At 42.8% G+C, this 14,865-nt stretch overlaps 1 protein-coding gene across 1 annotated transcript in view; it reads right to left on the reverse strand.

The window, feature by feature from the left end:
- Positions 1-430: 430 nt before the first annotated feature.
- Positions 431-14,865, reverse strand: part of TRPC7 (transient receptor potential cation channel subfamily C member 7) — a 57,765-nt gene continuing 43,330 nt past the window's right edge. The window contains exons 7-12 of the mRNA XM_030229344.2: positions 9,951-10,146; positions 6,777-6,998; positions 4,329-4,409; positions 2,606-2,659; positions 1,302-1,377; positions 431-573 (exon numbers count right to left, since the gene is read on the reverse strand). Coding sequence (XP_030085204.1) covers positions 431-573; positions 1,302-1,377; positions 2,606-2,659; positions 4,329-4,409; positions 6,777-6,998; positions 9,951-10,146 — 772 coding nt within the window. The remainder of the gene's footprint in view (positions 574-1,301; positions 1,378-2,605; positions 2,660-4,328; positions 4,410-6,776; positions 6,999-9,950; positions 10,147-14,865) is intronic.

Raw genomic sequence — 14,865 nt, forward strand, 5'->3', positions numbered from 1 at the left:
CAACCAAGAATAGGAATTTAAAAATTTTTGCAGGGAATTTGCTTGGAACATTTTTTCTTCAGGCTTCACCCATTCCTGATCAGTACAGACTCTGTTGGTGTTAATGAGCACAGTTACATTGTCTTCTCTGGAGTCAGATGAATGAAGATCTGCCTTTTTTTGCCTTTAATTGGAGGTGCCTTCTCTATGGTGCATCTGTTTCTGATGTCGAGGGGCTTAGATTTTTACCATTAAGTCTCTTTTGTATCAGAAAATATTAAGCTGGTCACTCACCAAGTGTAGGAGAAAAGCAAAGTGCTCCTACCAACACTTGCTTGTCAGCAAAAGCTGAGTGTGCAGTACTCATCTTTCACACGTTTTTGCCCTCCTAAGATGCTGGTTGAGAATGAGCAATGTTTAGAAAACAAGTTGTCTTTCTCTGTATTCTCCATCAAATGTCCTTATTTAAGGTCTTCCCAAACTTGTCACTCAGCTGCTGTATTAGTTTTGCTAACTCACCAGTAGCTTGGGACTTTTCCTCTAAGAGTTCATAGCGGAGACTGGAAATATCTTGTTTGATTTCTTTAAGTTCTCCTGAAAGAGGAAAATGTTCTTGTTAACCATACTGAATCAAGTCAGTAATCCCTGTGGTTCCAGACCTGAGAGAGCAATAATTGCAGTGTATTTGGTCAGGAATGGGTGTGGAGCTGCATTTGATCTCTCTGCATTACACACTTAATATCTGTAGTTACAAGGAATAACCTGTACTTGCAGTAGTGGTACCAACAGCAAATATGTGTGGAGAGTTCATGTTTCTTTCTCAAATTTATTCTCTCTCCACAATCTGACCTCCACCTACACAGGGTATTTGCAGAAGGGTGGTTAAGAGGTGATAGAGGTTCTTTTCCATCTGCACACAAATCCCACATGCTACCACAGCAATATGAATCTGGATCCCATTCAAAACAGGGTCCTTGGGGCAGGCCTGGGCAGGGCAGTCAGAAAATGCTTCACCTAGACACCAAGGTAAGGTTGGGTGTTGGCAATGCCCTGGTAGTTGTAAAGGAAGGAGAGCTAGAGCTACAGGGGTGAGCAGAGCTGGGTGAAGATCCTGTGGGATGTGTGTCCTGCTAAGGACAAACAAGGACCTGGAATTTCAAGGGCACAAGGGTGGCACAGAGTCAGCCCCGCTCACCTGAGTGTGAGCATGAGCAAGCTCTCTCTACTGAGGATCTTAACTAAGCTCAACCCTCCTAGTGGCCAGATCAGCAGCAAGAACAGCTCATGCTCCTTAGGTGGGTCAGGTATGAAATTCCACTTGCCTTCATTGACCTCGTCATTTTCCCGGTCAACCTGAGCCTTCAGCACGTAGCGCTTGATCAGACGCTTCATTATCTTCTGGAAGGAGAACAGAAACACTCCTTCAGTGGGACACATGCCAGACTTATTATGAGCAGCTCAAACATCTGGTTTCACTAGGGATATTTTTTTCCCCCCCATTTATTTTACATTTTATATTGGGAACATTGCACTACAGTAGTTGATTGACAGCCACCCAATCATGACTCCACATATGAAGCACTTTGGGGTTCTTTGTGGGATGCATGTGAGTGTAGAGCATGTCCCACAGGCAGAGAGAAAACACAGATGATCCAATAAAAAGATAAGGAAATGGGTTCCAGAGCCTTCTTTTAGCATGTTGCTGTCTAATAGTAATTTACAGGAAGAAATAAGTGGTTAATTAATGATGTTAGCAAACTCGCTCACAATGCAGCTGACCTGAGGTTCACAGAGCCTTCTGTTAGCCTTGTCATTGGGTTTTTAAGAGAAAATAAATTTAGAGAAGAACAGAAAATAGAGAGTCTGAACCAAGGTGGGGACTTGGCTTAAGGGAGAAAAGTTTATGGAAATGGTAGATTTTAAGAGACATATATGGTGAAAAAATATAAAGCCATGTAAATGTACAAAATGGAAGATGAGTGTTAGTAAGGAAGAGTAAGTGTGGGAATAGATGATAGTTATGGATATGAGCTTGCAATGTGCTATTGTTCCAAGAATATCTATGTTCCATTTATCTAGAGGGACAGTAACTTTGGCAGTTTTGGGCTGCACTCTGGGGTACAGCTGCTAGCCTTGCCTTCACTGTAGAAAAGACACCCCAGTGGAGAAAAAAATCTCAAAATAAAAACTTATAAAGGAAAAAAGGAATAAAAATATATAGACATGAAAGGAACTGCTCTCTCAGAGACAGAGATTTACATACATCCTCTGCAAACACAAGAGAGCTCAGTGCCTTTGATTGACCAGATGTCCAGTGTTAAAGGAGAAGCCTCTCCCAGCCTGGACTCACTTCTTCACAGAGCAATCACATCTCTGCTTGGAACACCTGAAAAATGCTACAAAGGGTGTGAAATTAAGACAACAGTACACCTGCTCTTTCTTCTGACTAGCCAAATAAGGATTGTAGCAGTGCAAAAGGCTTGTGGAGATCAAAGAAGGATCCAGTCATTTGTATATGCCATGCAGCCATGGAATATGGGATGACTAAGACTGTCCTTTATGTCAGAGGCACCTGGCTAAGCAGGTGAGTCACTAAGGCAGCAGAGATGAGGCACAGTGCACCTACGGTGTGCTGGAGATGGCCAAGGCAGTAGAATCCAGAGGGAGGTAGGGCTGTCACCTGAGAAAACATAAATGAAGCAATGTTTGGGGAAAGCAGGGAAATCCTGGATCCAAAAATAACTCATTTTTTTCCAGAGCAGAAGTCAGAGGAGATTTAGGCTAAAACAAGGAATCAGAACATGGGTTCTTATTGCCTGGGAAAAATGATGCATAACCTCTCCTTACACCAGTTCCCATGTTCTCTTTGACAAAGATATCGTTTTTCCTAGACTAGTTTATTCCCAAATGATGGCAGCTGTATTGACTTGTTCCTCATGCTTTTCAAAATATTGCATGTTTAAATTCTGTATATTTTTGTTATCCCTCCAGAGCACTGTTCATATGTAGCCTTAAGTGCACAGACTGCAGAGACTGCAGATATATCCCTCGATAAACACTGCTAAGCAAGAAGCAACTGCTTCAAAGTTTTTCCCAGTTGTAGAAGAAAAGCTTTCCAGCCAGATTATCACTGTTCCTTCTTTATGTTTAGATAATCAAGACTATTACATTCTCCTTATGTTATTTGGGCAATTTCTTTCTGCAGCAACCAAAATGTTCCAAGGCAGTTTGAAGACAATCCTGGCATTATTAAAACAAAATAACAGGTACTTATCTTTTTCTATCTATTTTTCACTGTCACCTTTGGCTTTTTCAATATTGGAAATAAAGGTCTAATTGACCACAAACACTGGGTGGTCTCACTGAGAAATAATAGGTACAGGAAGAGAACCAGTCCAGCAGAGGCTGACACATCACTTGTGGGTTTGAATGGATGGGAATGTGTCAGGAGTGCTGAAATGCCACTTTGAGCAGAGCACAATCTCTCATCCCTTTTCCTTTGATAGAATCAAGCCAACTAACTCCAGATCCCAGAGTGAATGTATCCCACTTCTAATTTAGATTTTTAGATACCCCTCCTGTTGTGGTAGAAAAGCATGAAAAACTTTTAAAAGCAGTAGAAATTTCTTACTGGTCTGCGGAACAGCTTGGGGGCCCATTGTGCTGGAAGCTGTACCAACACAAGACAAACCATTTCTGAAATTGCCCTTGCACATTTTAGCCAATTTAACTATTTTCCTCATCTGCCTTTAATGTCAGTCCCTTCAGATACAACACTTGCCATCAGATTCCTTTTCAGTTTATGCTAAAAAAGAAGGCAAAAACCCTGCGGGGCACATTCTGTTTATTGTGTTGCCCTGGGACACGTTTGCACAAGAAAGAACACATCTGCTGGCACCACACTGGAGCTGGACAGACAGCTGTGGTACCCTGTGCCACCTCTGCAGCCACAGGGGGGTTCTGAACCGTAGCACATTGCAGGGTTAGCTTGGCAGGACGAGCCAGAGGAAGCACATGCAAATGTTAATGCAGCAGCTGGAGAGATGGCTGAGCCCTGGGGAGTGAAATGCTGTCAATGCAGGATGGGAGGAGTAAAGGTTGGGTGATGTGTATCGAGTCAAACACCCTGGAGAGGAATTAATTAGCATGACAGATGCTAACACCGTGCCTATTTCCATGGGGTACAGGCTGCCTCTGTTTCCAAAACACCCCAGCCCAGCCCTGAGCCATCCCCAGCCTGGCACACGCCAGGACAGCCTCGGCTGGGACAAGGCAAACGTGATTCTTGCAGGTGAGGGCTGGGCACAGGCAGAGCTCTCCCCTGGCTCCTGCCTTCGTGCTCTGATTACCTGGTATCTCGTGGGCTTGGTGTAAGCGTTCTTCCCAGAAAAACTCTCTGTGTTTTGAATGCTAGAGTGAAAACGAACTTTCTGAAATGATAAAACATCATGACATGGTTAAATCAATGATAGCTTCTCATACCCTGACAGCCCCAACCAAGCAGAGCTATAGAAAAACAGTGGGAAATGGTTCTATGTACAGTAGAGTAAAAGCCAGAACATTCAGGCCAAAAAAGGAAATTTTTGGAAGACAAAGAAAACAAAGAAATACACAAATGAATGGAAAAAAAATCTGGATTCTAAATTATCTAGACAGAAATGGTATTCACACACAAGTTTTAGACAACAAGGTGTTTAGAGGCACAAAATACTTTTATCTTAATGAGGCTTCTGCTTATCAATTCAGAACACAAGAAAGATAACTGGTATTTGGAAGAACAAGATTGTGGTACAAAACCAAATTCTGAAACACAGTTGATTTTCATGGGTCCTTTTAAAACAACAGTACCTTGTGCTGTTTCAGGTCAAGAAAAATATGCATTTTTTAAACAGACAATATTATTTTTATCAGAGGCATGACAGCTCTAGAAGCTTCCAAGGAGACTTTCTGGACACTACACATATTTTTTTTTGGAGGTTTCTTTGACTGTAATCCACCTCTGAGGTTTTTGATCCAATACTAACAAAAATAATCCCTTATTCAAGGAATAAATATCATAGACTTCTGCACCTATATGCAATTGTATGTAGAGGGGAGGCCCTGGATAAGGACTTTTCTTCCATGGTTGAAACAGAGATCCTGATTATTTTTTTTCTTTCAAATCAGGGTGTTTATAATGATTAGATTGAAAGTCTGAAATAATAGTGTGATTTTTAAAAAAATTCTTTCTTACTCATCAGGTGTATCATGAGCTTACAGAGTCTCTTGAAGATGATATGTGAACAAAATCAATAGGCAAGCAAGAAATGACTGATATTCTTAATTGTTTATGCTAAAGCCATGGAAGATATGAATTTTGCATGAGTTCCACGAAAAAGGGCAAACCACACACTTTCCCTCATCAGGCTTAGGGAAGGAGAGGCTTAGAGAAAATTTGATTATGTTGTGTTAGGCTTTGAAGCAGAAATTAAATTTGAAACAAAGCGAGCTTAGTGCAGTCTGATTCAAATAACATTTTAAAACAATTTAAAAGTCATTATTTGAGGTAGTTGAAGAAGAAAAACTTCTTTCATTTTGAGACTCCACTGTTCTAGTGGTTCTTACAGTAATCAATAGCAGTATTAAATGCATTTCTGGGCATCCTTGTCTATCTCAGCAATGCTCCCCATGATAGTTAAATTATTTGATAATACAGAGTAAACCACATGGACAGACTTCTCCCTTCAATTTATGTGCTGGCAGAGAGTGGGTGAGCATCAGACCTGAGCAGCTCTCTCAAACTCCTGGGAGGATGATCCTCTTTGGAGGCTGTGGGCTTTGCCTGGACTGGAGGGCTCACCACGAGCTGGATGGTTCACCATGAGCTGGGGGCTCACCATGAGCTGGAGGGCTCACCATGAGCTGGATGGTTCACCATGAGCTGGGGGGCTCACCATGAGCTGGGGAATTCATCATGAGCTGGGGAACTCACCATGAGCTGGGGGCTCACCATGAGCTGGATGGATCACCATGAGCTGGGGGCTCACCATGAGCTGGATGGTTCACCATGAGCTGGGGAGTTCACCATGAGCTGGATGGTTCACCATGAGCTGGGGAGTTCACCATGAGCTGGATGGTTCACCATAAGCTGGAGAGTTCACCATGAGCTGGATGGTTCACCATGAGCTTGAGGGCTCTGTTATTTGCTCCTCCAAGAGATCCAGGCAGACCTTAAAGCAGCCTACACGTCCCAAAGGCAAATGCTGCAAAGCCTCCTCAGTCTCCCTTCCAAGGTTACAGCTTTGGGTGGGCTGCACACATCTCAGCTGGAGAGAGCCACCCTGTTGTCCCCTCCCTGGGCAGTGTCACACATCTCAGCTGGAGAGTGCCACCCTGTTGTCCCCTCCCTGGGCAGTGTCACACATCTCAGCTGGAGAGTGCCACCCTGTTGTCCCCTCCCTGGGCAGTGTCACACATCTCAGCTGGAGAGCCAGAACAATGGCCCTGAGCCAGACAAGCTGTGAGCCTGTTTGTGCCTCTGCTTCTGCCCCTCTCTCTGACTTTGCTTATTTGGCCTTGGAGCACCTGTTTTTACAAAATTTTAGAAAGTGCCTTCTTTTATAAAGATTGCCTGGTGCAACGAGGCACTCCTTTGGGAGGACCCTCTGTTTGCAATGTGATAGAACAAGGTGCAGTGGTGAAGTTCTGGGAGAGGCTGTGCTGTCCCCACAGTCCCTGAGGACCATCCAGCCCCCTCCAGAGGCTCCCTGGCATGAATCCTTTCCACAAAGAAGCTGAAAAGTGGAGACAAAACATACCCGTTTTTTGGAGTTCAGCATCCCCATCTCAAGGTCATTTTCACAGTTTTTGGCCTTAGATTTGCAGAGTTTTATGAGGCACATTTTTATTCTCAGTATGAGATAATAAAATGATTTAGGGCTTGGCACTAGATTAAAAGGAGCAGGTAAAGTCCTTCCTTCATCAAAGTAGGATAGCCAGAGCTTGGCACGTGCAAACTTCCACTCCACATCCGCGTCCTCCTTGGGAGGGGAAGAAGGAGAAACAAATCAACACCCAAATTAGTAATTAGGAAGGAATTTAACTCTGACCAGGACAAACATACAGGTAGGAGTTAACTACAACCAAATTCTGCCTCCCTGCACAAAACATGTGTTCGTAGGCTTCTCTGTGGTAATTTCAAAACAAGGAAAATTCAAACAAAATGATGCATAAACAGAGTGTATGTGTGTTCCAAATATTAGACTATTTCCTTGTGTGTCAAAGGGGTTGTCTCAGTAACAATCTGGGTTTTTTTGCTATGCTGACAAATGAATGTGTCAGAACATAGAGACATGGAAAGCAGAAAAAATTTTTATGAGCACAACAACAGCAGAGACTGCCTGTGATGAACTGCAATGCTCTGTGCCATCTGTTACCACTGCACTGGCCAGGAGTCCCCCTAGGGAGGCTCAGACACTGCTTTCTTCCATCATCAGCTGATTTCCCTCTTGGGTCCTGTCTGTATTCACCATCATGTATCCCTAAACACCTTAATTCTCCTATATTCACCTCCTGCCACTGATGAAGGTGGAAAAAAACTCCATCATTCAGTGCCTGTGAATGTCCTTTATGAATTGTCAAAGTGGGCCAGGATCACTTCCCAGCAACAAGGGCAAGGTTAGCAAATATTTTATGGAGGAAATCGTTCACTTGGCATTTACAGAGGAGGATGATCAGGGCCATGTACCAGGAGCATTTTTCAGGCAGAAGAAAGGATGAGATACAGCTGCTGTACTGCTATGTTCATTGTGCTTTACATGGAGGGCAGAAGGAGCACAGAGGTGTGGATCTGCCAGCTCCCTGTACTCGTGTACATCTGGAATTGTGTGTTCTGCTGGAATTCACACCCTCTGAATACCCTGTACCTCTGGAACCTGCTCAGGAACTGGCATGACACCGTGGAGATGAATTCTGCCACAGCTACAGCAATGTGTCTCCACCAGAGCAGCAGCATTCCCTTTGCCATTTGCTGTTCTCATGGTTTGGGGTTGCACCTCACAGAATCCTTTAGGTGAATTGCAGAACAAAACACTAGTGAACAGTTCTAGTGCCTTTCTGTTGAGCCCCTAAAAGTACTACTGATGGGAGTAGTTCTGTTTTATGGCTGGCAAAGGGATTTCTTTCCATAAATTCAAATTCATCAGGAAGCACCAATACTTGAGGCATAAACACAAGAAAACCAGAGGCAGCAAAGAGAGATATTAATGGAAGGCAGGAAAATATGGTCTTGTCACTCCAGCTAATAGCAAACCATCTGCCCACTGACCATGATGGAATTTAATTCCTAAGCAATGTCCATCCCAGGACATTATTGACATTGCTCTGGTCAGACAAACAACAGAGACTTCCTCTGCAGTCAGTCACCACCCCTGAGGACACTGAAAGATGTGTAGATGTGGCACCTGGGACATGGTTTGGTGGTGGCCTTGGTCACCTGGATGAATGGTTGTAGGTTTTTTCCAACCTATTTAACTCAGATTCTACAACTCTCTTTAATCTTCACAGAGATTGACAGAGAGTTCTTGAACTCTCACACTAGTGAGTACTGAAATTAATTACTATGAAAAGAACTAGTTTTTGTTCAGTTAGGAGGATCTGGGCCAAACACTCACCCTTGTTTTGCTTGTTCATACTTACAAGTAGTCTTTAACAAAATTTTGAAACTTTCCATGCAATCAAGAAGGATGGCAAACCATTTTGCCAAGAGAATGGCTTTCACAAAGTTTAAACTGGAAAGTTAATACAGGCCACCTATTCAGATATTTTCAGAGATCTTTTTTTCTTCAAGAGCATCTCTGTCTACAACAATAAACTAGAAAATGCAGTAAGAGGCTGAGACCTCTTCTGAAGTAAAACTTGTTTCAGGTGGACAGGATTCAGGGAATTTCTTGATCCTATGTGATTAGAAACCTTTGGGGAAATGACTCTGCTTTCTGCAATCCTGAAAGGTTCTGGGGCAGAGAGCATATGTAAGGTCTCTCTGACATTTAGACTCAGTTACAGCATGCACAGGATAGAGTTATATTTCTACTACAGTTCGTGGATGAATCAGACATTACAGTGAGAAAATATTTTCAGCCCTGGCCTTTTTCAATGTCAGGTTTTGAGGGGAGATTAGGACAAGTAATTACTACAAACCCAACTGCAGAAGTTTGACATTTAACAAATCAGAAGTAAAAGGTGACTCAACACTAACATTATCCAAATAATGTATTTTTTTTTCTGCCTTTATTTAGATTAGCAGAGAGTTGTTTATGTCCAAAGCATTTAGCAAATCCACTCTGCTAATAGCCACACTACTGAACAGGGCTGGGTAAACCCTGCAAATGCCTTTCTGCAGAAACCTATTAATATTCCTTGAGGGCTCTGTTTACGTGCTTTAAAAGATGGGTTTTGTAAATGTCCACAAAGTCATGCTTTGCAGACCCTAAAGACTCTTCAAAAAATTGTAGCAAGTTTTATGCCTGGTAATTGGACAATATGGAATTTCTAAACATTTTCATGAATGCACATGAGCTTCAGACCTACATGGGCTGGAGTGTTTAAACAGCAGAGAACAGGCCAAAAAGTCAGAAGAAATATTACTCTGTCATAAGCAAACAATGCAGCTAAGGCAACACACATGGATAAATTATCATAATGAACAAAAGGAATGAAAAATATCACAAACCACTTTCATTAAATACATGTAAAGGAAATTGGGTTTGCTCACAGAGGGTCATTAAATACAAGGAAGCTGAAATAGTTATAGAAATGATTCATTGTTGATAATTAATTCAATCATAATCTGGGAACAGGCTCAGCCTTAACTGTTAAATCATGTTTTCAGGATTCTAACCTTGGATGTAAAGTAAACTACAGCCTCCTTGGGTTTTTAGCGTTTTTACTATCAGTAATAATTAAGTTTGAGTTTGTAATCTGATTTATCTTACCTCAATTTCCTGATAGGAGTTGTTGATCATGGCTATTAGCATATTAAGCAGCACAACCACCATAGTCACGTTATATACTCCATAGAGTACATATCCAATATTCTCAATGAATTTATGGTCGTACTTCAGCACCACAGATATCACTTCAGATAAGCCAAATATTGACCAGAATAAGGTTTTAAAACTTTCTTCTACCCTAAAAATAAAGCAAACAATCTCTTTATAGAGCTGACACTGGGTTAGCCAGGCCACATGCTAATAATAAAAGCAGCAATCCACAAATATAAATATATCTTGGCACAGTTATTGCAACCCATTATCCATCACCCAGGGATGTGCCAAATCACATTTCCTGATTTGATAAAGTATGATTTCTGATCAATACTGCAAAGTTACAGTGTGCCCTGATTTGCTCCATCTGTTCTTATCAGCTGCATTACACTTGGATTTTGTGTCCCTAATAAGATGACAAATCCATGGGCAACTTGCAGTTTGAAACTTCTTATGCAGGGCTTTTGCTTCTACTCACTCACTCGCTCTTTTTCATCCCAAGAAGATAGAACCAAGTCTGACCTCCTTCCATGCAGTTTCCAGGGCAGAAGAGAAGCATGTCTTTCACCCAGGAGAAAGGATTGAAAAGTTCTGCATTGTGGCATGAATATAAAGAGCACAGAGTGCAAATATAGTCAGACCATAGTCTGATTTTCTTCCTATCCTGCTTTGGGACTCCAAACATGTCAGACACCAAAGCATTTGTAGGAAGAAATTGGATTTAAGGGATGGTAGAAGATGTTGCAGAGAGGAATTTCAATTTGCTTATTATCCTTGCTTGAAACTAGAAAGGAGCAAGAGGAAAATTAAAAGGCTGAAAGTTAGGAAAAAGGGGAATAAGCCAATGTCAAAGAGAAGTGGGGTGGAAAGAATGAAGCTGGACAAACAGGTCAAAAAGAGTCTGATCCGAGGAGCTGGGGCTGTAACAGGGGAGGGGAGCAGCCACAGCTGGAAAGGACAGAAGGAGGAGGAGGAGGAGGAGGGATGCTGGCACATTTTGAAAGCATTTTGCCTAATATTGAACTTAGAAGGCATTTTGCCTTTGCTGAGCAATCCTTAGCCTGTTTACAGTTAATTGCCTTCTTTCTCCTCCTGCCTGCCAGGAGGTAACACCTTCAAATGAAACAATGCCATAAAAAATTATTTTGATGAAATTTTTCTTACTAGGGTGGCATTTTACTAATCCTGCTGAATCTGTAAAAACAGCTTATAGGCACAAACCATGGCATATTCATCAGGAAAAATAACCATTACATCAATTCCAGTGTCAATTTCACCATTGATAAAAGCAAGTGAAATTAATTTAAATCCTTTGAAAGGCTGGTGCAGATTCCTGGACAGCTCCTTTCTGATGCAGCAAACTGGTTTTTAATTCTCACCATAATTTGTGGTACTCCACAGCTCATTTACAAGTAGTAGTAAAACTGCAGTAAAGAGTATAATATTCACTCTGTATATTGTTTTGTGGGGGGTAACCTTGAGTGATGTTTCAAATAAGTGTTGCACAACTTCCTAGATCCCCAGAGTCACTGATGCCCCACTCCCTGATCCCTGTTGCTCTGCAGGGCTGCAGAGATGCCCCTGGGGGATCTGTGACTGTGCTACACTCAGGTGCCATCACTTTTCCACCTGCTTTTTCTGTCCTGTAACCAGAACCCTGCCCTGTTCCCCTGCCCTCATCTGCAGCCTGACCTGGCATTAATGTGTCAGACTGGCCACTGGCAATCTGGCCACTGCTCCTTCAGTAGATGTTGTATTTCCAGTTCAGGAACACATATTACACCAATGATCTTTGGCATTGAAACCCACCACCGAGGTGATTTCCCAAACTAATAAAAACCATAACTCCAGCCTTGAGCCCAGCTGCACCCTGCTATTAGCTTTCCTTTTTAATTTAGAAAGGTTCCCTCAGTTTTCCACCCTGCTGGCAGACTTTAATACAATGTGTCAGCTCTGCTCCTTTTCTGCAGCTTTAGCATTGACCTCTATAGTCCAGCAGTGCCGGATTCTCCTTGAAAAGTAAACGGAGAGCTGAGAGCAGCCTTGACCCCCCTGAGCCCCAGAGGTAAGGGTGGGGTGCCAGGTTCCTCTGTCAGGTCCATAAACCTGATTTCCAGTGTCAGGGAAGGGACCAGTGCTCGTGGTGGTGGGACTGGGAGGCTGCTGGAGAGGCTGACCTAACCTGTAGCACCAAAATGATGTCTGGCAGTGCCCCCAGGCAGATGCAGGTCTCTCTGTCAGAGGAAATGATTTAAGGAGACCTTGTCCCAGTCCATCCCTACCCTTCAAAAAGGCTGGATGGCTCTTTCCTTCTCCCTTTTAGATTATTGCCAGGTTGCACGAGATTTGGCACAGGTTGCAGGGAAGATCAGGGGGGCTTTTTTGGTTTTTTTTCAGGAACATCTCACTAAAACATGAGAGGAGGACATTGGGAGCCAAGTTCTCAAAGATTCCAAGACGCCAGTGTGTCTCCTTGTTGCCAGCTAAGCAATTTACCCCCTTCCTGCAAGGTCAGCAGGTGTTTTATCCTTCTCAAAGGCAAACAAATGAAGGATTTAGGAAGTCAGGAGTCCTGCCTGGACTGACAGCTCCTGGCAGCAGGGGGGTCTGGCAGTGACAGATTGGCACACGTTCCCTGTGGAGGTGGCTCTGCAGCAGTCACCCTCTTTACTGTGCTAGAACTGACTGCACTGGGGAGACCACAGAGATTGTTTGTTTGTTTGTTTGTTTGTTTGTTTGTTTCATTACACTTTTTTCAGTAAAATTTAAAGATTTTGCATCGAGGAAGGTGATGCTTCCTAACAGACCATAGCCAGTTATGTGTTTGCAGATTTTTCTCACTTTTGTATGCAGCAGTGTGCTGTTCATCAGAAAGGATCATGGCAAGGCTCTCATTTCATATCAGTCTTGTGCCCTCCTCTTCAAGAAACCTTAAGGCATCCTTTCAGATTTCTCTCCCTAAATGAGTTTGAGAACTAACTCTGCCAAAAAAGCAACACAGTCAGTGTAATCTACAAAACTATCACATTTTGACAAAACAAAACAAGTAGAAAAAGCCTCCAAGCCTCGAAGTAGCTTTGGCACTGAACAGTGAGTCACATTCCCCTTTGGGGGGAGTGAGACAGAAAACCTTGCCTTGTAGCCTTCAGCCTGATTTCTGATGCAGAAAGCAAGATGAACACAATCAGCCTTGCCTCCATTTCGATTTTGTTTGCATAGCATGTTCTTAATTACAGGCTGTTTCAAGAGCTGTGTGCTGTACACAGCATCTGATAAACAGATAAACATAGCTGGTGTGGTGGCAACTGCTCTGGAAATGATCTGCTCTTCAGCACTGAAGAACTTCCAAAAATTTTTGAAAGTGTATTTAGTGAAATAATTTCTATATTTAACTAGTGTGGAGTAAAGACAACTGCATCCTTATTTCCTTTGCTTCCAGAACATCAAAAGGAAAGAAATGACAGAAACTTTGTATAATAACTCAAATCAGAGGCCTCTGGGGTGCTATGTGCTTGCTCTGTAGATGAACAGAGAAGAAATTGAGTACACAATTTCAAAGTACAGTAGAAAGGGAGGGTGAAAGTTAAACCAAATATTCACTAACTGTTATCATTAGAACTAAGCAAGCAATTCCCTCAGAGTACTTTTTTTCCTGCTTACATACTGCCCTGGGAAGGTGTGCTTTTCTTACATGTGTAATTTGAAGTATTTTAGTGAGCAGCTGTTTGTCTAAGGCTTCCCACTGAGGCCATCCAGGGAGCTGTCAGTGCTCACAGTCAATTATGGGCACAAATCCAGTGGGTCTTCTTCTGTCACAACTGTCCAGGTGACCTCCCAGAATCAGGCCCCACAGTTAAATAGTCACGTTTCTGACTGCAAAACTCTCTGTCAAATTTCACCATCCTCATTAGAATCCACAAACATGGTCCCAGGAGATGCCTTCTGTGATGTTGCTGCAGTCACAGAAGGGTTATGAGGACACCAAAGTAAGCGTGACCCCTTTTTGCCCCAGGGATTTTCCAGGGAATGAACAGCTGCAATACCCAAGCTCTCATACTGAAATCTTCCTCCTTTCCATGAGACAGCTGATGGCAGCAGGAGAACACCCCTTTCAGCAAGGCCAACAACCTGCTGAACCCAAAATAGAGCAGGAGGCATTGCTACAACTGGTGTCTGCCCATCTGCCAAAACAACCTCGTCATCAGCTTATTAAAATTGTTTGAGACTGTCTACCTCAGGGCTTACAGTTTGTTGCAAGGAATGTCTAAGAAGGATCTTCAGAATGAATGTGAATCTGTTCTCTTTGTTTCACGTGATGAGAGGGCTCATTTTCACTGATCATCATTTGCCACTCCTGTGTGTTTAAATAACCAGAAGAAAGTAAGTACTTTTAAAGGCTCTTCCAAATTCTTGAAAGGAAAATTTATGCTCATGGAAGAGTTGCTTTATAACAACATGAAGTCCCCCCAGGATAAGGAGTCAGCAGGCTGAAGTTAAGGAGGATCTCTCCCCAGTCCAAATATCCCTTGGGCATTTAAAGCAATCTTTACTCCAGGGAGCAGTCATCATTTTAGTGAATGTTTGATCATTATTTCAATCAAAAGCCAGTAACTACTGGAAGATGCACTTAGATAATGAGTGCTAATAAGAGAGCTGCTGGGCTGAATTGCAGCAGTGACTGGAATTTGTCAGTGCTGCTCCCCAGGGATGTGCCTGAGGGATGCCACAAGTGAGGGCTGCTGTGCCACCAGGCACTCAGGGATGGTACTGCCTTGATCCTCATTAAATCTTGTGCTTCAAGGGCATCTTCTTTTCAAATCTGAAGCAAGTCACATCCCACACACTCAGTTCTCTTCTCCCTAAC

This window comes from Serinus canaria, chromosome 13, assembly GCF_022539315.1.
Source record: "Serinus canaria isolate serCan28SL12 chromosome 13, serCan2020, whole genome shotgun sequence".
Lineage (NCBI taxonomy): Eukaryota > Metazoa > Chordata > Aves > Passeriformes > Fringillidae > Serinus > Serinus canaria.